The sequence below is a fragment of the Aulonocara stuartgranti genome, assembly GCF_965226115.1.
Source record: "Aulonocara stuartgranti genome assembly, chromosome: 14".
Taxonomy (NCBI): Eukaryota; Metazoa; Chordata; class Actinopteri; order Cichliformes; family Cichlidae; genus Aulonocara; species Aulonocara stuartgranti.
The window spans coordinates 8,480,360-8,504,842 of record NC_138950.1 but is presented as its reverse complement, the minus strand read 5'-3'; the positions used below and the strand labels follow the sequence as shown (position 1 = coordinate 8,504,842).

General features: G+C 38.2%; 1 protein-coding gene across 1 annotated transcript in view; it reads left to right on the top strand.

Moving 5' to 3' along the window:
* gbe1b (glucan (1,4-alpha-), branching enzyme 1b) overlaps positions 1-20,167 on the top strand; it is a 102,839-nt gene extending 82,672 nt beyond the window's left edge. The window contains exons 15-16 of the mRNA XM_082502524.1: positions 7,595-7,712; positions 18,137-20,167. Coding sequence (XP_082358650.1) covers positions 7,595-7,712; positions 18,137-18,199 — 181 coding nt within the window. The 3' untranslated portion in view covers positions 18,200-20,167. The remainder of the gene's footprint in view (positions 1-7,594; positions 7,713-18,136) is intronic.
* The last annotated feature ends 4,316 nt before the right edge of the window (positions 20,168-24,483 follow it).

Here is a 24,483-nt window from a genome sequence, read left to right as displayed (position 1 = left end):
AAAAGAAAATAAAATCCTCTGGTTTTATTTTCGTGGTGTTGGCCATCATTTCTCATATTTATGATAACATTGTACTCAATAAGGTAATCCTTGAGTTCTGGAAACATACTGATTACTATCAACGGTATACTGAGGCAAGAAATGTGAGCAGCCAGGTGATAAGAGAGGCTATAAATAAGCCAAGCAGTTTGAATAAATTGTTTACAACTATAAGGAAAATAAACTACATTCCATCTGCATCCCACTAAACCTCTTTAACACGTGCTATGGTTTTATGCTGCAACCTTTTTGGGTACAGTTTACTGTATGGGATACACTGACAGGAATACATAAGTCACCTACCTACTGCACTTGTCTGTTAACCACACTTATTTAAGATGTTCATAAAGTCCAGTTAGACAGTTCAGTCATCCAGAATCAATGACTTTCCTGTTCAGTATATAAAGTATTTTATTGTAAAGACTAAACTCTAAAAATGTACAATTTACAAGGTGATCCCAGAGTTCAGTACACGACCTGAGTGTTAGTTCAGGTAATAATTGTGTTCTATGGTTCTAAATGAACCATAGAATATGAAGGGAGATTAATAATATTTGAGTACAAAAATGATGTTTTCTTTAAATTGTAAACAATCCTATGCTTCAAAGCCCTTGGGAACAGCGTATTTTCTTTCCAAATGTGTAATAGACATTTCTTTTATATATAATGATAACTTAAGAATGAAAAATAAATCTTTGTCACTTTATTAAAAGTGTGACAAATGTGTTGGATAATCCCCAAGTTTAAGAATGAAAGTAAATGATTAAAAAAAGTACAAAACCAAATTTTGCTGGAGACTCTTTAAACATACTTTTAAGCGCCATGTTTTTTGGGGGGTTTTTTTTCAGTACGTAGTCATCAAATTTAAACATAATTTATGATTTTTATCTATTTATTTTATTTTTTAGCAATATTCTTTAAAGCTTCTACTTTGCATCAGATTGGGTTTCAGCTGCTAGTTGGCTCGAGCTGCCTCAACACTTTCGGTCACAAAGGAATAATTTCTTCCACTCTGATGAAACTTACACCAGCTGAGCAGCAAGCAGGGTAAAAATCGACTCTGAAAAGGCTAGATACACTATTTAGAAGGCTTACAAGGCCATGCCGCATTCTTCAGATGTGCACATGCAGCTTGCTCAGCTCTTGTTTACCCTCGCCAGGGTGCTATTACTTTCATATGGCCTGGGAAAAAAAAAAGACGAGTTGATGGAGAAACTAAGTGGTAGCTTGGTCTGCAATCGCAGCCATGGCGAGATTGTTTTCAGGTCATCAATGACTCGAATCATCTAGCTTCAGACTGCCTTTCTGCTCATTGGGCAAAATTGATTGTGTTCTTTAATCTTCTCCTTTATTCACAGAGGCTGTATTGATTAAAATACTGTAAGCTGTTGTTGCAGCCATCTGTAGCCACTAACAAAGATGTAATCGCTCAAAGCATCCAACTACCAATTTGTGCCAGTTTTCACTTCCTTTCAGAGAACTTTGCCAGGGAACTGTGAATTACTTTAACTGTGCATTTTCAGCATACACACTGTGCTGTGTGTGTGTGTATGTGTGTATGTAATTTTGTATGTGTATATAAAGGAAGGAGTACTGCAGTGCTGCTTGCACTCCAACTCAGTTTTGAAACATGCTAGTGGCATATTTACAGTTCACATCCTTATTACATTCACTCACTTGGGAAGTTTTTTGGTGTTATTTGTATTAGAAAGATTAAACTTTCACATCACGTATCTTAGTTTCCTGGGCGCATTATAATGCCTGAGAGAATATGTCTATGTTTTTTCGATAGGTATTGCAACGCTTCTATTCAGGGCTCTAGACTAACTTTTTGACATGGGCGCACCGGTACGCCTAACTTTAAAAATTTAGGCGTACCGGCACAAAAGTTAGGCGCACTCAAATTTTTCAACCGCATCGCTTAACACCGCAGTTTTACATGTGCACTTTCTTTGGGGGGGGAAGTCCATACAGACAATATTAATTTCTAAATTATTAACTAACAAACTTGTGCTTAAAGTGCTTTGTCAATATTGTAGAAAATGTTAAAAACTTAATCATCATCTTGGCCTCCTCTGACGACCTGTTTGCTGCTGTCTGCTGCTGAAAGGCCGTGGGGAGAGGGGACACTTGGGCAGTGCATTTACTGCAGCATATAATGTGTTTTCTGGATACACTGTGCTTTTTCAGCATTCAAATATTGATGGCACCGTGTCAGAGCACTGGCTATGAATTTCAGACAGATCAGGCTTAACAAAAAAGTTATCAATAGTTCTTTTGATCTTTTCTTATTACCCACAGCTACAGTACATCCACTTCTCTCAGGCCTAGGCTGCTCACTAGGGCTGAGTATCATCACTGATTTCTATAATCCATTCAATTCCGGTTCTCAAAGTCCTGATTTGATTCAATTTAGCCTCAGACAGTCAGAAATATTATAATTCTGATCATTTATCAGTACTGATACACATGAGACTTCATCAGAATTGTGAAAATCACAGCAGATGCCTTTGTGTGAAAGTAACTGAGAATAAAACACAGGAAAACATGAAGGAGATTTTCCTGGTCTGGCTTTTTATAGCAGATAACCTTAAAAATATTCTGCAATTTTGCATAATTTTAAGACATTTAAATTTCTTCAGTATTGAACAGCAGAAATTAGGCTTTCTTGTCCGAGGTCATTTAAGTGAAAAAAGAAAAAGCGCTGTAAACAACGCTAGACTGGTGGGTAATAAGCGAATGAATAATGCAGAAAACAGATTTGAGACGGGAAACTGTTCCTGAAGTACAGAGAGAGAGAGAGCTGTGCAGGAAGTGTGATTTTTATCGTGGTGGAAGCAAAACAGCAAAAGTCAGAGGGAATTCATGACGACATTGATCAAATGTGAAGCGCAGTTTGCTGCTTCTTTTGCTGCAGGCTCGGTGAATTTTGGTTGGAGAGAGGCAAAACCTGCAGCTCAGAATCAGCGCAAAAAGACGTAAACACAGCGCAGACCCGAAGAATCGCTAAGCTCCGACAGCGTGTCCGTGTTCAGGCCATCGGGTGAGAAAGCCGAGAAAGACGAAGCTGATTCTGATGTGTTGGGTCCGCTCCGTGTTTAGGTCTTTGTGTGGAATCCGTTAATGAATTGATATCGCTTTATTCAAGCTACTCACCTCTCTCTTCCACCTGCACTTTCAACTGGACCACGGCCAATCAGAGAGGTCCCGCCCCTGACTATCTCTGATTGGTTTAGTCCACGATAGGGGCATAATGTGTGTCTGTTGTTGACCACACGGAGAGTTACAGAGATTTTTTTTTTTTGTTACCGGAACAGTTGGTTGCGACCAAATATTTATTTTTAGTCGCACCACTGAAAAATTTGGTCGCATTTGCGACCAAATTGGTCGCACTCTAGAGCCCTGCTATTGCAAAATGAATTTGCTCTGTCAATAAATCACCATAGTGGCAAGTTGAGCAGAGAAGGTGTGGAGGAAGGGTTCTTTCTCTTGAGCAAAAACAATGCACAGAGGAGAGCTTCTTTTTAATCATCACTATCAAAGCAGACAAGCAGACAGCAAAAGCAGAATTTTCCAGGCTCTTGGGCAGAATGAGGCAGCGTTTGAGGATCATGCTTAAACTCAAGAATGTCGCCTACGGGTAGATAAGGTGATTATTCAGCCAGCCAATTAGGGGGCTGTTTACATGTTTATCCCGTTGTCCTGTTTTTTTCCCTTCCCTATAGTACCAATCTTTATAGCTACCAACCCTGCGATATACAATAATATGCACAGATGTTTACAGGTGTTTACATTATGCATGGGGAATCAGGGTAGACATGGTATCTACTAAGGATTTCTGGCTGGTAAGAGTAAGGCTAACCTTTGCATGTTGGGAAGTTTTTAAATTAGAAGCACAGTACTTTGCAAAAATCTTGGGTCACCCCTCATTTCATATTTTGCTAGGAATCACTCACTATGTGTTAATAGACCTCTCTGCACTGAATCATACTTGTTATTCATCTCTGGCTCTCTTCCACAGCGTGTCTTTTTATCCTGTCTTCCTTCTCTCACCCCAACCGGTCACGGCAGATGGCCGCCCCTCCCTGAGCCTGGTTCTGCCGGAGGGTTCTTCCTATTAAAAGGGAGTTTTCCCTTCCCACTGTCGCCAAAGTGCTTGCTCATAGGGGGTCATATGATTGTTGGGTTTTTCTCTGTATGCGTGATTGTAGTGTCTACCTTACAATATAAATTATATTATATTGTTGTGATTTGGCACTGTATAAATACAACTGAATTGATTTGAAAATGGGTTGAGTGGAGCATGAAAGTCAATATTTGGTAGGACCATCACCTCAAGGCAGCCTGAATATTCTTAGGCAAGCTTTGTCGCAATTTCTTTAAGTAGTCCTCAGGAATAGTTTAACAGGTTTCTAGGACTTTCAAAGCTATTCTTTTAATGATGCCTGTCTTTTGTTCAGCTCTCTATCACAACCTGGCATCCACATATGTGGACATCACATTTTGGGTTATTTAGACCAAAATACTCAATTTTGATTTACAAGGGCCTGATATCCACTTACGAGGACATTATACTGCTACTGTTCTATCAAAATTTTAAACGAATATCCTCATATGTGGCTCTTATTTTTCTTAAAAACAAAAATAAGCTAAAAAAAAAAAAATCTGGTAATTCTTTGTTTTGACGTTCTTGGGCCCCAATATGCCCAAATATTGAAGAGAAATTAAAAATGCATGCCGTGGAAGAGTTCGGGTCTTAGGAGGTTAATGTAGAGATCCGGGGAGGCCAATCAGTGACTGTAGTATTCCATTGTGTGTTTTTGTATCCTGATATGATTGTATTGGCAGTGTATTTAGGATCATTATCATGCTAAAAAAAATGTAGCTGTTGCCAATCAGACACTTTGCAAATGATATTCCATGTTGGTTCCAACTCATTCCTGCATTTATAATTACATAGACTTTGACAAGATTACAGATTGCTGTAAATACTCACTGTTGTACCTCTCTTACAGTCTCTTCTGTGCTACTGATGATGATTTGAACCAAAAATTACAAATTTTGACTTGTCACTTAAGACCTGTTGCCACTTCTGGCATACTTTAGCCTCTTCCTCCCTATTCCCTTAAGAATGTTTTCTTGACAGCCACCCTTCCATTGAAACCATTTCTGATGACACTTCAGTGAAAAGTAGATGGCTCAACTAAAAGGCCAGATGTATCTCTCAGGTCCTGTGTCAAACCTTAGCTGGATTTCTTTCCCTATTTCTGAAGGATATGGCTTTTAGAAACTGTTCATCTGCTGTAGACAGTTTTGTAGGCCTGCTTGTTCTTTTTGTTCTCTACTTGTCCAATGTCCTTTATTTTTTCAAGGACGTGGACAAGTATGCTGTTTTCAGCGAGTGACACTTTAGGAATTACCTTGTTGGTGCAAAAAGAGCTATTTTATGCCTGTCAAACTATGTTGTCTTTGGCATTCAGATTCAGAGAAAAGGAATGAGCTGCAAGTGAAAAGGTGTCTAAAGATACAATTTAGTATTGGCCCTTTTTAAGTTTTCTGTTATGTGTAGATACAACAGTGGCCCATCCCTTTAGTTAGGTACTCATTTGAATAATTCATCAGTTCAAGTAATTCAACAAACAAAAACATCTTTCCACTGAAAATGATCAGGTGCAAGGTGTTCAAGAACACTTTAAAAACTTACAAGAAAGTTTGTCTTGTTGGAAGCAAAATATATAGGAATTAAGGGGGACTAAATTCTAAAGTATTGTATATTTTATTTTGTTCATGCATGTTTGCCAAAGTGCACTTTCTTTCATTTTTTAAATCTAGCTTTTAAAGTATTAAAATATTTTCTCTGACATTAATAACAGCCCTGCAACTGATCCTGACACCCATCCTTAGTCCTTTTTTTTTTTTTTTTTTTTTTTTTTGTCAAGTAACAACATGCTCATGTCAAGTAGTTTAAGAAAGAAAAGAGGAGTTTTCTAAAAGTCATGGAGGATTGATTCTGGCTCTTAACAATTTTAATATCACATCAGACGTTAGTTTGACATTTGTTTCAGCTGAAGGGCATAATTATGCATGTAATCAGTTTAATGTTGTAGCATGTATTCTCTACAAAGGTGACTATCTGCTGAAGTAAATACTGAAATGCTCACTAGAGCACATAGAAAGACTTGCATATTGTATTTCATCCACTATCCTTCCATATTTCTTTGTTTTAAAGAGCATGCAGATTTATTGATGACCAAGTTTAAGCAGCTGCAATAATTCAGCCCAGAAAAGTTTTGAGTCATTTTGTACAAGGACAGCACAGAAGGAAGGTAAAGGATTATCCTCACTTTTCAACAATCCATACATACACTACCTGCAGCTTTCCTCTTGACTATTTCTTTAAGGGCATCCAGACGCCTTAACGCCCACTCACATCCTGGGCCATCTGACCTCAGGATTTTGCATGATAAGGTGGGGCGAGGTTTCACAATGAGCTCACCTGAAACCCTGGCTGATTGGGACCCACGCCCAGTTTCCCACCTTGGCTCAGGCGATTAGAGGATCATCAGGGGATCCTTTTGTCCCTCTGTGGGGGGATACTCCCACTAGGTTTAAATCTGGGACTCCCCACCATTTGACCTTAGAACTGAAGAAGCTTCTCGGATGAGAGGTGAAACGTATTCAAGCAACTTAAAGAAGTCCAGACGCTTTTCTTTGCAAGCTCCTTTGACTACGATGACCTGGATGACTGAGAACCTTCACAGACATATTTCTTTAAGGAAATCTGAGGTTTACTTTGCTGTCTTAGTGCAGTAAAACACAACATCTCCTCACCCTCTCTGATTCCTCACCTGATAAAGACTTAATGTCAGTATACAAAAGAATAAAAGATAAAGTTTATCTTCCACATACAGTGTTTGTATACTAAAAAACAGAACTGGTTGCAATGTTCAGTACAGTATTTGTTAGTAGCAAATTTAGACAAGTAGCCTCTTGTACATCTGCTAAATACCAACTTGAGGGAGCTCAACAACTTGGCTAACTCAGTGTTATTTAGATATATTTCAATGAGTCTGCAGTGATTTGCTGAGTACTTGACTTAAATCAGTCTAGTCTCTTGTCAAGTTGTAAAACAACAAAATGTGAACAACTCCTAGAGGAGGAGAGAGTATTTTTTATGATTTGTCATGTGTATCTGTTGTCACTCATTTGGATCACTTTTTCTGATTAAATTCATTATTTATGCAGTGCATTAGATAAATTCGACTGTCAGGCTGGATGGTTGAGCCATGGCTGAATCGCTTCTCTATTTATGTTAATTTCAGGCAGCGTTCTCCTCGTGTATTTGGGCTCCGCACTGTCGCTGTGCTGTGCCGCGAGGAGGAGATGAATGCTGATGGATGTGAGGATTTCAATGAGTATAAACCAGCTGAGCACTGCTAAACCAAATCTGCACACCAAAAGCACTAGTGCTAAAACTCCTTCTGCACTTCTTAGGTCTTCAATCTCATAAGCTAGTTTCCCACTGCTATTGCGCCTTAACCTCAATCTTTGCCAGATACAAAATCAAGCTGGATTCAGATGCGGCTCAGTATGGAGGTCACGGACGGCTGGACCACAACACGGAGTTCTTCACACAGCCCGAGCCCTTTAATGGCCGCTCTAACTCCATCCAGGTAAATACCTACGGCATCACATTCTGTGACTTATAAAAGGTTATCTTTTGTTGAATGTCATTATATTTAAATGTAAAGTATTATACAATTGAAAATCCAGGGCTGTTGTATTTTAGAGTCCACTCTCTACACCACTTTTCAAATAACCTATGCTGTATCACCATCCCATTCAGCATATGCTTTTGAGGTTGTCCGTGCTGAAAAAGCGACAAAATCAAGCATTGCTCAAAAATGTCAGCGTGCATACTAAATCACTGTTGAGTGTGCTGTTGATGGACACCATTGTCCCACAATGCAGTGCACATATGTAGGCTAATGGAGAAGTTGCCCACAGCTGCAAAACATCAAAAGGAGTAGTGGGTGGTGATAAGAGAGCTCTACAAATAGAAATGAAGGATTAAAACTTTTGACAAACATTTTTCTTTCTTCTTGTTGTTACCAAATTAATTTAGCCTGTAGCAATACAAAGTCACTTGTCATAGTTCCTTTTATTAGAAAAGTATAACAAATATTACAAAAGTGCAATTTTGTTAAAATTGGGACTCTATGTGAAATGTGGGAAAGAGAAGAATGTGCTGATCATTTAAGCTCTATATGTGAAAGTCAATAGTGTAAGCACGTTAAATAAAGAAGGGGGTGGGGTGATATTTGGGCAGAAAGACTTCACCTCCTGAATTTCTTTATCTCCTCTCTTTTATATCTTACTATAATACACAAAATCTCTGTCTTTGTGTTTCTCAACTCTGACACAGTCATGAGTTGAGCAACTAAACTTGGCACACAGGTACGTGTTAGGCCCATAAAGGTTTTTATCTTTATCAGGTGTTCTGACATCAGCAGTGGGCGTTGGGTGTTGCCTCACACCAACCTAGCAACAGGTTAAAATGGTGTTAAAATTTTGACCATATAAACTATTTACTAGCCCTTACATAATTACATTTTTTTTTTTTTGTAATGTGATTAAGTATATCAGTTTTTGTCATCATGAACATGCCACACAATACTGGAGCATGGGTGTGTTCTAGTTATTAAAAGATCCAGAGACATCTCTGTATTTAAGGGACAATGCTGAAAACCTGCACTGAATGTTTGAGATGTTTCGGCCCTCTCGAAAGTGGACTCAGTTGTGTTATGGAAGTCAGTGCATGGGCTCAGGAAGATTTCTGATATCCATAGAACACAGTTTTATCACCACGTTCACACACTGGCCCCACTGTAGCCACTGCAGGTGGGGCAGAGGTGAAATGCATAAATCAAAACTAAGTTGAATGAATGTGTTTTGGGTTTTTTTTTTCCTTTTGCTTTTTTCGGGGGGAGATTGGGGTTTCATACCAGCTTTCAAATACATTGAATTCATCTTGGATCCTTTTATAATTAAGGTTTGATATAAAAACTAAGGTGTTAATGGCACGAGCTTTCTTCATCTTCTGAAGGGGTGTATGCACTGGGACATTGACAGCTCCAGAATGTCAAATGTCAGCTACTCCTAGAATGGTCATTGCGGTAAAATTGCTTTTGAGTGTTTGCAATAGTTTATAACATAAAAGTTATCATTAGGGTTTTTTAAAAAAACAAAAGAACTGTAAAACTATAAAGTGATATAAATTACCCGCATTGTTGGTTGTTTTTTGGTTCTCTGTCAGTTGCGTTTCTTTTTTTTTTCCACATTCATCACATTTTGTTAATTGCTAACAAAACGTGTTGAAAAAGCTGTCTGTGTGTTCATGTTTGGTCCTTTTATGTTTTATGTTTAATTTCACAAATCATTTTAATTAGCCTGAAATGGGTTTTGTAGTGAGAGGATCTTTCGAAGCCTTTCTAATGAGGTTTAAGTGTGCTGGGATGAAAGAGGGCTGCTTGTTCTGGCAAAAAGCCATGGTCTCCCTGGTCTGGGACTCTCAGCTTAACAACAGCAGTATAATTTAGTATCTGGTTCATTAGGATTATTATTTTTTAATACAATATTTAATACAATATCAAGAAAATATATTACAACATTAAAAAAAAACTGTGCCTCTACCAGGGGCGAGCTCCCATTGTTTGTTGCCTCCACAGTGCTACATTTTGTTTTGTGTATATCATATTTGGCTTCTATGCGTTCACTCCGCTCATGCTGGCAGTTATCCTGGAGTCATTGAACGTTATGTGAATCTGATATCTACAGCTCCTTTCACATTTCACAGCAAACAATGTGCATTATTCATGGCGCTAGAACTTACCTTTTCATGTGCACACCGCTTAAGCTTGCATGGCATCATGGAGGGGAGAAAAATATCTGGGAGAATGAAGCACTGGGCTTCCATCAGGAGGACTGCTTAAGGCTAATACCATGAAATAAGTCTGTCCTTGAAATATAGAAAGAAACACTGATATGCATTTTAAGCAGAGTGCTTGAGGATCTTCCTCTTGTTTACGTCCCCCCTTTTTTCCCAGTTTATTTATTTTTTTATTAAAATGCTGAAAGCCAATAAGATGTTTATTAATAAAGTCAGGAATGAATTAGTGAGGATCAGCGCAGATGGATTGCATGCTACATCTTATGTTAATGATTTCAATTAATGCACAAGGACAGTGATGTCTCTGAGGTGGTCTGCGGAGTCATCATCTCCTGTTTTTGTTTTTCAGTGTGTTTATTGGATTAAACGTTTTGAGGCGGTACTTAAGTCGTTTCACTTGGTACCAGAGTTGACGTAGCACCTGATGAGGTGTTTGTGTATCTGAACTCAACTTGAACTTCTTCAGATCAATACTGAAAGTGTTGCAGTTAATGGATAGAGGATATTACTCGATATTAAGAGTTGGACGGCGCACTTTAATGCATCAAAAATGTGTTTGGCAAAGCTCACACTGCTATTAAGAGCATCAATTCAGCTTTATTTAAGATTCTGTCGACCCCAGTTTAAAAGCCTCTTCTTCTTTCATGCAGACACCGATCCTCCGTCGTATTAACTTAGGTTTCATCAGTTAAGGACGCAAATTCCACAATCTCTTAAATCTTTCCTAACTCTTATTAATTCAAACACTGCTGCTTCACCCACATCCCTCTTGGCCAAAATGTGAAGTTTAGTTCACAAGTCATCTGCTAATTTTGGCACCATCATAGATTAATGGGGAACGACAGGAAGTGAGAGGAATGGAGCCGACAGAGAGGGAGGAAGAAGGCAAGCGGGGACCCTTCTGTACATACTGTATATGCTTTATAGGCTTCTTCGTGGAGATTGCACAGCGAGACTGTAGTCTTGCATAAAGATGCTTTTCTCCTCCTCCTCCTCACACCTACCTGGTTATGACAAGAATAATCAGACAAGAGCCTCTGCGGGGGCTGCGAGAGGTGCCCACACCATCCATGTTTTATTTAACAACTTTTGCTTTCAAAGTCTGCACAAACTTCTTTTCTCCTGTCTTTTTAATGGGTCTGTCAGTTCTCCAGCTTCCTCGTTACAGTGTGATAATAAACTCTCATATCCTCCAAGAACGCATCACACCTCAGACTGAGAATGCACATAACTGGATTAAGCTAGCAGAGTCTTTTGCATCCTGGTAACATGTTAGGCTGTGGCAAGTACCATGTGGCTGTAATACCCTGTGTTTACAAATCTGCTCCTGGACACTTGTCATCCAGCATCTTTTTAGCGCTTTCAGTCTTGTCTGAATTATTGAATTACTTACAAAAGTGACCCCTTTTGCATTTTCATCATATACTATATTTGCAAGTGATATAGTTATATACACATGTTGAACCAAACTCATTAAGTGGAAAAAAAAAAAAAAAGACCATGCATGCAAACAAACATTTTTAGGGAGAGCTTTACTGAAAGGTAATAGGAGATAAGCCATTTCTAGATGTGCTTTCCAATCTCTTCTGCTTAGGCACAAAGAAACAGGCAAGGACGGCGACCAGAACCATTAGCCATGTTAAGTGCATTTCTTTCAAAACTGTGTAAGATTGCCATCACCTCACAACTGGCAGAAGACCGAGTCTACTCCACCCATGTACAGTCAGGATCAGACCCAGTCTTTATAGGAGAATTGTTTCCAAGAGGATATTCCTCTGATGTGGAAACAAATAAATTTGCTTTGTCCACCAAAAGGCTAGAAAGTGCGCTAAAGGAGCAGTCCCTCAAGGAAACAGTGAAGCCTTTTGGCTTTTTGCAAACCAAAAATTTTGTGCAACAAGCAATACTGTGAAAGAAGTCTCTTACTGACTCTAAATTCATTCTGCAGACAGAATTTGGCAGCATCACAATAATGTCAGACAGAATCATAAAAAGCTACTTTTAGAGAAAAGACGGTACCCTGCAACGGCATGACCCACAGCACAGCTCTGATCTCAACTCATGAAAAGACATGGCACCTACATCCATCTCTATTTAGGACTTACTTGTCCTATACCATACAATACCATACATCTTGCATGAGTATAGATGAGTTTAGATGATAAACAAATACTATCCATAGCGTTTTTACATTTTAAAAGCACCATCATGTAACAAGATTTTCTTTCACAAGCTCTTAAAACCTTTCCACAGTACTGTATGTTTAAACTGTGCATATTTAAATGGCACATATTTATCACTGAATATTAAAGTACTTCTTTGTTTCACATGTGGGACATCTTTAATGTTGTGTGTGCACCCGCGTGTGTGTGTGTGTGTGTGTGTGTGTTTGTATTCAGCTGTATTTAATTTTATCCACTATGTGAAAAGAGTGAATGTTAGAACAGCTTGCCATGAAGCTGAATAAAAAATGATTTTAAAAAATGCTTTGTTCTCCTTATGTGGATTAAAAAAAAAAATTGACACCCCGGTATCCTCGGCAGGCTTTTTATGGGAATTGCATACATCAAGAACTACTGCTGTTCAACATTTAGAGTTTATTCATTTAGCGAGACAAATTTTAAATAGTCACAGAATAAAATGTCTCAGAGAGAGGAAGCTTATTTTAGGTGGCCCCCTTTGGGTACGTGTCACACATATAGTTTTGTTTGAGTGTTATAATGTCAAATATGTAATGCTAAGAAAGGCTGGTGAATAATTAGCTGCATCAGAACCTTTTGATAAACTTCATGTGCTTCAAAGGGGATGTCTTCTTTGACAGCTTCAAAAAAAGAAATTAAGCTGAAATGAAAAAGAAAGTAAGAGAAAATAGCGAGCTTGTGGCAAATGATCAAAAGATGTACATTTCCATCAGTGAGATCTAACACCTGATGCTGATGAGCATGAAGTGTGAACTAACAGACAAAAACTGTGACATGACATAAGGGGACCCACTTAACACTTTTACATGTATATAAACTTTAAAAGACAAGCTCACACTAGTACACTTTGGTCAGTATATTTTTCTGAACTGTACCATTGAATATGTACTTTGAGACCAGACTCGAACATATTACATGAACTCTGGAGGAATTTCAGCCATCTTTACTCACAGCCATGTGTATAAAAACCTTAACCCTAAGTATCACTGGCAGCTTATCTAATCAGCCAATCACATGGCAGTAACTCGGTGGATTTAGGCATGTAGACACGTTTATTGTGGCCTGCTGAGGTTCAGAAAGGTATTGTAAGTAACTTTGAGTGTGACATGGTTGTTGGTGCCTGACGTGCTGGTTTGAGTATTTCAGAAACTGCTGATCTACCACACAATCATCTCCAGGGTTTACAGAGAATGGCTTGAAAACAGAAAATATCCAGTAAGCAGCAGTTCTCTGGGTGCAAATGCCTTGTGGATGTCAGGGGTCAGAAAAGAATGGTCTGTCAGGCTGATAAGAAGGAAACAGTAGTTCGCATAATCGGGCCCACTTTTCACATTTTAGCACCGTTTGCATCCACTAGTACCAACTAAGCACCGTTTAAACACTCCAGCCTACCTAAGTGTTGTTGCTGATCATGTCCATTACTTTACGACTGGTTTAAACTGGTTTCTTGAATGTGAAAATCAGTTCATTGTACTCAAATGGCAAAGTCACCAGATCTCAATCCAATAGAGCATCTTTGGTATTTGGCGAAACAAGAGCTTCACATACTGTAATAGAGGTGCAGCAACTGTGTGATGCTTCTCAAAATTAACTAAGTGGCCAGTGAGTCCAGTGAGTGTGTGGTGGACAATTCATTCAAAGATTGTTTCAAGCAAATAGTTTGGCCTGCTTTTTGATATTTCAGGTAAAGGTTCTAGAGATTATCCGACGTGTGTCATTTATTTTTATTGTTATTATTATTAATCCTTTGTTTGCCCAGGTAAAAATCTCATTGAGATTTAAATCTCACATCCAGGAGACACCTGGCATTTTTTTAATCTAATAATTAGAGCCTTTCAGGTTGCAATTGTTTTGGAAATTCTAATATTATAAAATAATACAAAAGCACAAAAAACCAGAGAGAGCCTTTGTTTTGTTTTTTCTTTTTTTAACAGAGGCTTTTTGTTACTGGAATTTTTAGGAATGTAAGCTCTATGATCAAAAGGATTATATTTAATTATGAGCAGCAATATTCTTTTTTTTTAAAGTGATTATCTTTGAAGTACTAAAAATCAATACAACAGTCTTTCAGAAATGATGCTGCTTACTGTGAGGCTCGGCTGAAAATATTCTTTTGAAAATAATGGCCTGCAAAATCGTGTCTCAGCTGAAAACGAATCAGGTATAGTTCTTTAGGTCGTAGTTTCAATTAACCATCCAAGTCAGGTTTGTTTTGTTATCCTGTCAGATCCTTAGACTTTGCCTGAAGTACAACCAACATGTACACAAGTGTTTACAGGGAGCTGATACTTGTTAAGTGAGTAAAGTGAGCCAAACAGAGACATGTCTGGAGAGTTAAAGTGCACAGAAAGCCTATAGTCAGGCAGTGCTCTAGCCTAGGTGCTGGGGTCTGGAGACAGGGTGGATGATATGTTCCTGCGAAGCAGCTCATGAATCCTTTATCGGTGTGTTTGAACATTGATCAGATTTAGTATTAGCCCAAAAGGCTGCATTCAGTTCTGCAAGGGAGTATAAAATCCAAATTCTCATATGTGAGCTTGGTGTGAGGCGATACAGAAGAAGTCAAGAAAGGACAAACGGCTAAGCTGTTCTTCCTACTAATACAATATTTTGTATTGTGTCCTATTGTGTACCACTTTGTCCTTTTCATCACATTTTGTTTTTAACCCCTATTGTTAATACCTACAATAAATTATCAAATTAGTTATTGCATTACAGTAACCATTACCTGATCTGGCAACAACTGCTGGCTACAGCAGCGACTTTGTGGTTGTGATTCTAAGATGTGTGTTGCACACGTGGTCATATTGGCATTTCCTATACATTGCTGCAATGATCTGCAACTTGCGGAAATATTGCATGTGTCGTTATTAGTTTTTATTTTTACGTGATTTTAAGTTTTTCTTTTCATTGCAGTTGAGTTCAGTTGAGTTTCAGCTAATTTCCTGAGTGGATTTGCTCATTTAGGACCATTTTTAGCTCATCCAGCAAAGAACGATGAGCTCATGCCACGGTGAGGCATCCATCCACAATTCACAAGAATCGATACTCCTCCTCATTGTGCGGAAGTTTTATTGAAACTTACACATCTAATGGATCTTCACCTAAATTGTGCTCATGGTCAAGGTCAGATTTGTCATTTTTATGGCCACTTGTCATGGGTTCACATATTTTCATGCTTTTTATGTCCATGGATAATACTGACCATGCAATGATAATACTCCTGAAAAAGCTTTCAATTGATGGTGAATGAGATTAATTTGTATTGGATATGACCGTTGGCGATCCTATTTAAATTCATAGTGGATTTTAATTCTCATTAGTTTGTGTAATACAAACAAACAGTGACATTCACAGACATTCTGGTTATTGTTTGAAAATATTTCATGTTTAGTTTTTATCAGTTTTGGTCTTAGTTGTAGTTTTCCTAATTATTTTAATCTGGAGGAAATTTGTTAGGGTGTATTATTCAGAGATTTAAATGTGTACCAATACAAAGACAACACATGTTGAAGGTCACTCAGACACAAACCAAAGCTTAATCACACTGGTTGTGGTAACAAATTTGATCACACTGACAAAGACTAAATATGTTTCCAGTAATTTCCACAATGTTTTAGCTAATTACGTGAGTACTTGATAAGTTTTCCTTTTTCACAAATTCTAATTTGTTTGTTTTATCTCACTGTTATTAAATTGTGTTTTTTCACAACTAGTTTTATTAATAACCAAATTACCTTGATTGGCAAATGCTATAACGTCTAATAACGCAAACTTGATTTTGTCCTTAAAAAAAAAAAAAGGTTCTGCTTCCATGGACAGGGTTTCACCTCATTTTGTACCTAGTAGTTTAGTTCAGCTGGCCCTGTGTTTGATGAGATAGAAATATAGATATAAATGAATAAGTCAGGAGCTGTGTATATATACTGTAAAGGGAATTATTTTTCACAATCTAGTCTCTCAGTGTTAGTGGATGGGTTCAAAACAGTATGTCAAGTATGTATGTGCCTAACGTTGCAAGGAGTAATATGTTAATTAGAATGTCTTCCACTAATTGCAGTGCCAACACTTGAGCGTATCTGCTGGTCCTTTTTTCACAGATTAATTTATAATTTGTCACTATTTCTGTCTGTTTGGTGGAAATAAAAGCTGTTGACATATTCCAGGTTAGACGCAGTGGTAACTTTTGTCTAAACAGGTGCAGCGATTCATTCTGCCTTTCCTTCTCTCCGCGGTGCTTCTATATGGAGACTCTCCCACTGTGACTGTTTAATTAGTCACCAATGTCTGTGTCAGTGTTTCAGCGCCGGGCTGTATGACTCCCTCGGTGACAAACTGTTGCCAGAGAAGCACATCCACAGTAAGCTTAGATCCACTGATGCTGAGGGGCGACTTGAAGAGTTCAGGGAGTGATTGAATTGTTTACAGCTCTGCTGGCTTTTTTCGTTTTCTGTTGGGAAATATAGCATCATTTATGCCCGCTTGGCTTTTCCTTTGGCATAAATCTGAAATGACTAATGGTACACAGCAGCTTCCTGCTGCCAAATGATGCTGTGAGTATCAAAAGGATTGATCAAACACTTTATTAGCTACTTTTTGAACTATATATGTGTATGTATATACATAAGGAATGTGACATGCCACGTTTTTTTCTGTTTGTTGTTTTTCCCTGACTTGTTTCTTCTTTACCCCAATGAACTCAAAGATTCTTTTGAAATTACATTATATCTTTACAGAATCACACATTTCCAATTGATTCACAGTCCAGTGTTTAGAGATGATGATGAAACTCACAGCTACTGCATTGATGAGAGAGTTCAGAAATTAAAACTAGCAGCGTGCCTCCACTTCTGGCAAGTTTACTCATTTGCAGATTGTTCAGTTCACTGAACATGCTTTGAATAGATTGCAAATTTAATTATATGTTTTTAGACAGATGAAGTCCACCACTTCATGGAGATATGTTTAAGAAGTTGAAGACACCTCTCCTCATTGCAGATATGCTGACACCACTGCCACCCAGAGGTCTTTGTGCAGTTGCAATTCTGTCACACTTTAAATATTCTTAAAAGATATTATCCTCCGAGTAGTCTTAGACCACCTTTTCCCTTATATATCATTTTAAAATTGCATGTTATCCTCCTTGCATTTCTTTTTTTTTTTTTTTTTCTCTATCCTACTCGTCTTTTTTTAGCCATTATGTCATCCTTGATTTTGAGAGGTGACCATGTCTAGTCATGATTTCTCCCTCCTGAAAAGGATAAAACTTAACACTCATTAATCTTCAAAATTAATGATCTTATATCAGTTATATCAATGTAGTCTTTGTAGTGCTTGAAAAAAAAGGCGAAAGGACTTAAATTTGTGAAGTTGTTTCGCCTCTCATGCAAAAAGCTTCTTTAGTTCTTAAACACTGAGCCCATCCCGTGGTGGATCGATCCCAAGATACTGAACCCAGAGTTATTCCTGATGCATGCAATGGTGTTAGAAAGCAAAAAAGGCTTGTGTAAATGAGCGAATAACATGTTGTATAAATTGTTTTGAGTGCTCAAGTAGAGTAGAAACGCCATATAAGAATCAGTCCGTTAACCATTTAAACAACTGACAGAGTGCCAGATATTTAACCCCTAGTAGCAGTTGTCCCTTTGGAGGTGATTGTGTGAGTCCCCACATGGGAATAGTCCATTCTTGTGCTCATGTGTTGACTCACATAATTAATAGCGGGTCAACAACCCTCAGGGCATTTGTTTTAGAACTAGAGAAGCCTCTTGGATAGAGGCAAAATGTCTTCATGAACCTAAAGAAGTCCAGCTGCCTTCTTTCAAACACGCATGAATACTGTGACCTGGATGACTGAGACACCTTGTTAACATCATTAATCTTCAATTGTCATCTCACTTTTCTCCCCACTTTCTCCCCTGCCACTGTGTCTCTCTTTCTCTCTCAGGTCTACATCCCCTGCAGAACAGCTATTGTCTTGGCCAACGAGGAGATAGATTACTGTTATTAGAGGATGATTGTCTCCACAGAGATCAGGATTGAGAATGGATTCCAAACTCTGACTGAGTGTTAACAATCACCTTCATCTTAATGTCAACCTTGTATACCACCCAAACCTACTTTTTTTGTGTTCGAGCCTTTTTTCTAAATGGGGGGAAAAAGCATTGCCGAGCTATGTGCTTTCAAATACCATCTGCAACCTAAGACGCTGTGTAACCCCATTTACCACAGATTGGTCCATTTGGGAAGTGTCCAACCTAACCAGCAGCTAGATGCTAAAACTCCAAACCCTGCCGAGTCCATCCACCACTAGCCAGCAGCCATTTATAGGTACTCCTGCATTTGGCATGACATCTGAAATACATGACCGGCAACTGTGGCAGAGGAAAGTGGTACCATAAAACCAGCATTCATTTATTCAAAGATAATACAAGCTCAGGAATGTTAGGCATGTTTAAATACAGCATACAAGGTTTATTATTTTGTATTTAAATATAAATAACATTGTAGTTTCACAGAGATGGCAAGCACTACAGTATTACTAGCATTTAAAATCAAAATATTCAGGTAGGCTGTTTAATCACTGGTGATGTGTCTTTGTTAATTTGCATTGCGGGACATTATAGGTGTAAAATGTATTGTAATTTGCACAAAGCATTAAACTGATTTGAATTACTGTACTTTTTAATGAGTATCTAAAACAGTTGTGTTGTAATGTTTGAATTTATGCAGCTACTGGGAGCATTTAAGTGGTTATTTATGGTTCAGTTATTAAGCTGGTAATTTGCAGCTAAAGCACTGATAAAATCACTTAATTTGGAGTGTTCACAGTGTGTTGCATAATACACAAGCAACATTTGGCTGAATTAGGCCGTTTTTACCCACTTTGTGTAAAGTATTGCATAGTTTTCTCCCACACTAGATCGCATTAGAGTAGTTTATGAATTGTATGTTACACTGTGCTACAATCGACAAGAAGAACTAAACTACTGAAGACCAGTGTGTCCTTTTGTGTTAGAAAAGACAAGGATGACTAACACACTTGACTACTAGGATATGATTTATGTGCACCCTGTTCATTAGGGATTCCCCTGGGAATATTCCAAAAAAACACCGAAACGGCCTAAATTCATGCAGAGCGCCACACGTGCCTCCTCCTTTAATTAGCAGTGACTTTTGTGACTTTAGTCTCAACACAGTTGATGATTGAACATTTCAAAGAGCAGCCACAGTCCTCATTCTGTGTTATAGAATCCATCACAGTACCTATGTGAGGAGGTTATTAATTAGCTAAAACATCCTACCGTCATAATAGGTGACATTTGCAAAATGTCATAATGCGTTTTACAAATGAGTGATATTTGGTCTGCGTCGAGTCTTTACGTTGTCTTGTTTTTCATCCTCCTGAAAGTTGGCATATCATCACCATTTGAAGCACTTTCTAAATGTTTTATCGAATCAGCACGAGTAAAAAGGGAAACGAGGTTTGTTATGTGCATCTCAGATAAAGCTCCGAGGTTGTGCCATCCTCTAGAGCATTATTTCAGATTCGGAGTCATTTAACCACCTATTGTAGCTTATGGCAGGTTTTGATCTGTGTCCCGTGCAGCTGGAGGAGAAAAAAAAAACACATTAATTTTCAGGACCACCCGTCTGTGTGCAGCCAAAAGTGTCATGAACATGTCATTTCTTTTTTTGTCTAAAAGCAAATGCGTTCAAAAAGGCCTTTTCTCTCTTTCAAGGAGTACAGAGACGATCACTCTGCATATATTCTAGACAACGAGGTTGTGAGACTAAATTGGAGGGTATAATCATCCCTCATCTGACCCAATGTCATTGTCATTTTAGCACTGCCAAAATGAATTTTCTGCAGTTGTTCTCAAAAGTAAAATTGATGTCTGATATACTGTAACAATTTCAGCATATTTCTTTCATTATTGCTAATGATAATAAATCAGTCCCTGTCAAACCACGAGAATGTGAATGAACTGAATTTGCTCTCTGACTACTGATACTGTCCTATTGCGCAGTTGGGGAAATGTGGAGGATTCCACAGCAGTATGTTGTAATGGTACTTTGTAACCTGATGCAACAAATGTGCAGTTTGGTCTTGGTAGTGTGGGAGGTCATCGTGATATTAAATGTAATTTTAAAATGTTAAAAGTTGATCTACTAATTATGTACAAAACTGCCCATACTTAATAATTTTTCTTAGTCTTCCACCTAACTCAATTTAAAATGGAATTATTGTAGCTTCCAGACACATTTCTTTTCATTTTTAAATTGTAATACTGCTTTGAATTTGGACATAATTTGAAGGTAAGTCAAGTCCCAAAATGACTAGTACCTCCCACAAATTTGTACATTTTTATATTTGCAAGTTGATACCTCACTTCTCTTCACGTTGGTCAACAAACTATGGGATTTATAATAATAGTCCCAAACTAAATAAATAACTGTCTTTTTTGAGAGCAGCTACAAACCTGGATTGCGTGTGTACTTGATACTGGACCAGGAAAGGCCCTGACATCTTTAAAACAACAAAGGAAGGAATCTACTTTTCACTCTGCGCTGCAGAACATAAAGTTTCCATTTCCATTTGGTGACTAGGGGAGCTGTGAAATCTTGTTACATGACTATACAGAGCAATCACCTCAGTGATTCCCACAACATGATGTAAGGGGGATGAAAGACATCTCATCAGACAATAATACTTCAATTTCCATTTCCTAGGCATCTGCAGTTTGTGCTACTTACACCAGATTATGTGTCTTTGTGCGTCGGTATTGATACAAGCAGTAGCTTCTTATTAGCAGCTGCACCATGAAAAGCAGTTTGGGAAGATCACAATGTGGCGTTTATTGAGGCTTTTTCACAAAGGTACTGATTCAATTATTTGGTTATTTTTGAGGCATGCGTTTTCTGGGTGTTCTCTCTGGTATTTCTGCAATTGGCTTTCTACCCCGCACATGTTGAGCCTGTCTGTCTGAGCAGCTCGCTGGTTTTGGATTCATGTTTTGAACCTGCCCGACATGTCCCATGCAGCTTTTCTGTCTCCAGTAAATTGCCAAACATAATAAGCTTTTCCTTTCTTTTCATTTTATAGTGGATGGCTTTCATAATGCTATAGAATAGAATATAATAATCATGCTGATTTCAAATAACAGAAAAATGCTTTATAGACTAACGCTGTGGCACAACAAATTATGGCCTCAGGTTTGTACTGAACCCATCCTGTCATTCCACACGAGCACTGAATTTTACAAGTGACATCAAGTTCATTCATATATATGACTGCTACAAAATATACGTTTTTTCCCGTCATGAGAACGTTTCACAAATAAACCTTGCACCAATTTGTCTTCTTGCATTTATTAGTGGTTCACAAGAAATGGATGTGTGACATTGGCTTGCACAAGGAGGGACTGGCTCAAAGCTATTGAACCAACTATCGTATTAGCCAGTATTTCGTGTTAGCAAGGAATATCTAGTTTAAAGCGATGATATATGAACGGAAGATGTTATTAAATGGCTTAATCAAAGAGCTTTGCCATTGCTTTCTTCACCTTTGAATGACAAAAGTGTTCAACACTAGGCAAACCGCTACCTGAGAATTATGCCAGTGAGTTGTATCATATTTGATTTGATAGTTTCTTAAATCAGCACGATCAGTATTGTATGTCCTAGGGAAGCTGTTGCATGACACGCCTTCTGCCCTCTAGTGAATGATCTGTGCACTACAGGCAGGAACTGGATGCCACATGCAAAATGGCTGCTGTCAGCTTTGTTTTATTTTTTGTTTTGCGTAGTATGTGTGTTTGAAGTTATCCAATAATATCTGGACAAAAATTAAAATATGTTTCTGCTGTACTGAGGCAACTTAAAATTGCTTAATATTTTATATCTCATTAGTGCATAAAAATGTGCCCAGCAAATCAATTTGGGTTATTTAATTCCTGTTTATTGTGACCGAATTTGAGTGTTGCAGTAGTCCCCTACTAAATAGAAATAGAAACACCATGTGATGCGTCTCCCTATCCTGTTGCATCCATGTTGTATTCCTTATAATAATATTTTTAAAGAGAGTGGAAATTGAGATATTTTTGTGTTTTTTATCTATAAAAATTCCTCTTCAGTTATTTATTTACCTCAAGGCAAAATTAAGTTTGTGAAAAGTTCCTGTTGGAGGGGGGAAAGAAGCAAATATTACAAGTGTCGTGAATGCAGTAAAGGAGATTCGTTTTCTGCAGCAAACTTTGCCTTGTTTGATGTGCCAGTCTTTCCAGAGCGCATCCACGCCCTCTGGAGAATTCTTGAAGGCCATCTTGTCAAGCCTCGTCAGGTTTGATCAACTGAAAAACAAACAAAACTTGAACCTACGCTGATTTTGTTGTTCTTCTGTGAACAAATTACACAATTAATGTAGAAATATCGGCGGATATAGCCTATATATATTTTTTTATTTCTAAAAATGAATAATAAATCTGAATATTTAACATATTCGTTATGACTAGTGAAGTTCAGCGTTTCCATCCTGAAAATGTGAAACAGTCGAGATCTTTGCTGCTTTTGTTCTCACCCTTGTTTTTGAAGAGAGCGAGCCTGTGGCTTTTAGGAACAATCGCCTCCTGTGGGTTTGAACACCTGTGGCACACAGTATGAGACCTGATCCCATTTAGACCAGCTAAGAGCCTTCCACAATCAAACGTGCTAGTATATGGGGGTGAAAGGCTTATTTTTTCCATTTGAGTCATTTAACAATGACAGATCATCAAGATTTAATGACTTTCTGAATTTTAGTTCAAGAGTCTAAGAAAAGAGCTAAATCAACGTTTGCAGTTGCTCCGTGTCTGTCCATGTGTTAGGCTGATTACATGTTTCAGAGCCAGGAGGCTACAGAATCCAGAGACTCTTCTAACCCCTTATTTAAAGACAAGTTGCAGCCATGGACAATATAAATTTTTTATACTGTCTGGTAATGGCCACTATAGGATGAAGAAGATTGTGCCTCCTTCTGATGATCTTAGCAGCATTTCCCGCTTTCTTGAAAGCCCTTGCTTTATGTTGTACAACCTGAACCTGGTCATACTTTCCCACTGCAGTACTTGTTTGGATTGGGAAACAGGAAATCAGGATATAGGTCAAATTTCTTCTGCATTGTGCCAAACAAATTTTTTCTAAAAAGATTATTTTAGACTAATGTATTAATGGGTATTGATTTTTTGCCTCCCCCCCCCTTTTTTTTTTAATATCGTGGCTCAGATATAATAGTAATGCACAAAGGATCCAAACGGGTGCTATTGGAGTTAGCGTTATCTTTTTTTAAGCAAGATCAAGCTATTTCTGTACCGAAAACTTAAAGACATGATTGATATCCATTTGTATTATCTAACTCTTGGCAAGAGAGCAAACCAGTGAATTTGAAGCGGCCCTCAAATGTCACTATCAAATGCTTGAAAAGGAAGGATCCGATGGTCAAACTGATTTGCATCTTTGCTTTTAATGTGACTGATATGATTGTAAAATCTTGGTGGAGCCCTCTGGCATGAGCAAGGGAGAGTGGAATATCAATGCGTGTGATGGGACTGTTGTCAGGCCCAGCAGAGAATAACAGAAAATCCGCTCAGTTTTTCATCTTTATGCAGAACGCTGACAGTGACTGGCTCCAACACAGATCTTTGGGACCCAAAGTGCCACTCGTTTTCTATTGAAGAAAGTAATTAACTACATTCTCCTGGTATCTCATGTCTATTCAATCCTCATTAAACAGCTTGAATGAAAACCATCAGTGCTCAAGCTCCTGATAACCACAGCTGGGAAACACTGGCCTATAGCAACAAACTGATTTTAATACAGATTCCAGAAGACCCTGTTTATTAACGTGGTTAAGATAAGAGGTTTGATTAATCCTGAAGAAAGGGACAAAGCTTGTATCTAAAAGGAGTAAAAGGCCGTGATAGCAGGTTGACTAAGTATTTCTTTTGAGGCACTTCCCCCTCAGTTTCCAAAAAGAACTGCATTGCTTTAAAATCGCCTAAGACCACCTACTCCCATTTATCAAGGGCAGCTACAATTGGCCCACAGGGTGAGCGGCAGTCAACCATAAATCTAGAAATGTCAGATAAGCCAGTGTATAGAGCACTTCTCTTACCAATTATGTTTTAGAGGTTTGCTACATGCAGTAGTTATAGTCAAAGCAAAGGAGGGAGTCTTAAAGCAGCTTGATTTATCAACCGATCTCAAAAACTTCTGCTGCTATTACCAGCAGGACTCCCCAAAAGATGACTGCTCTTC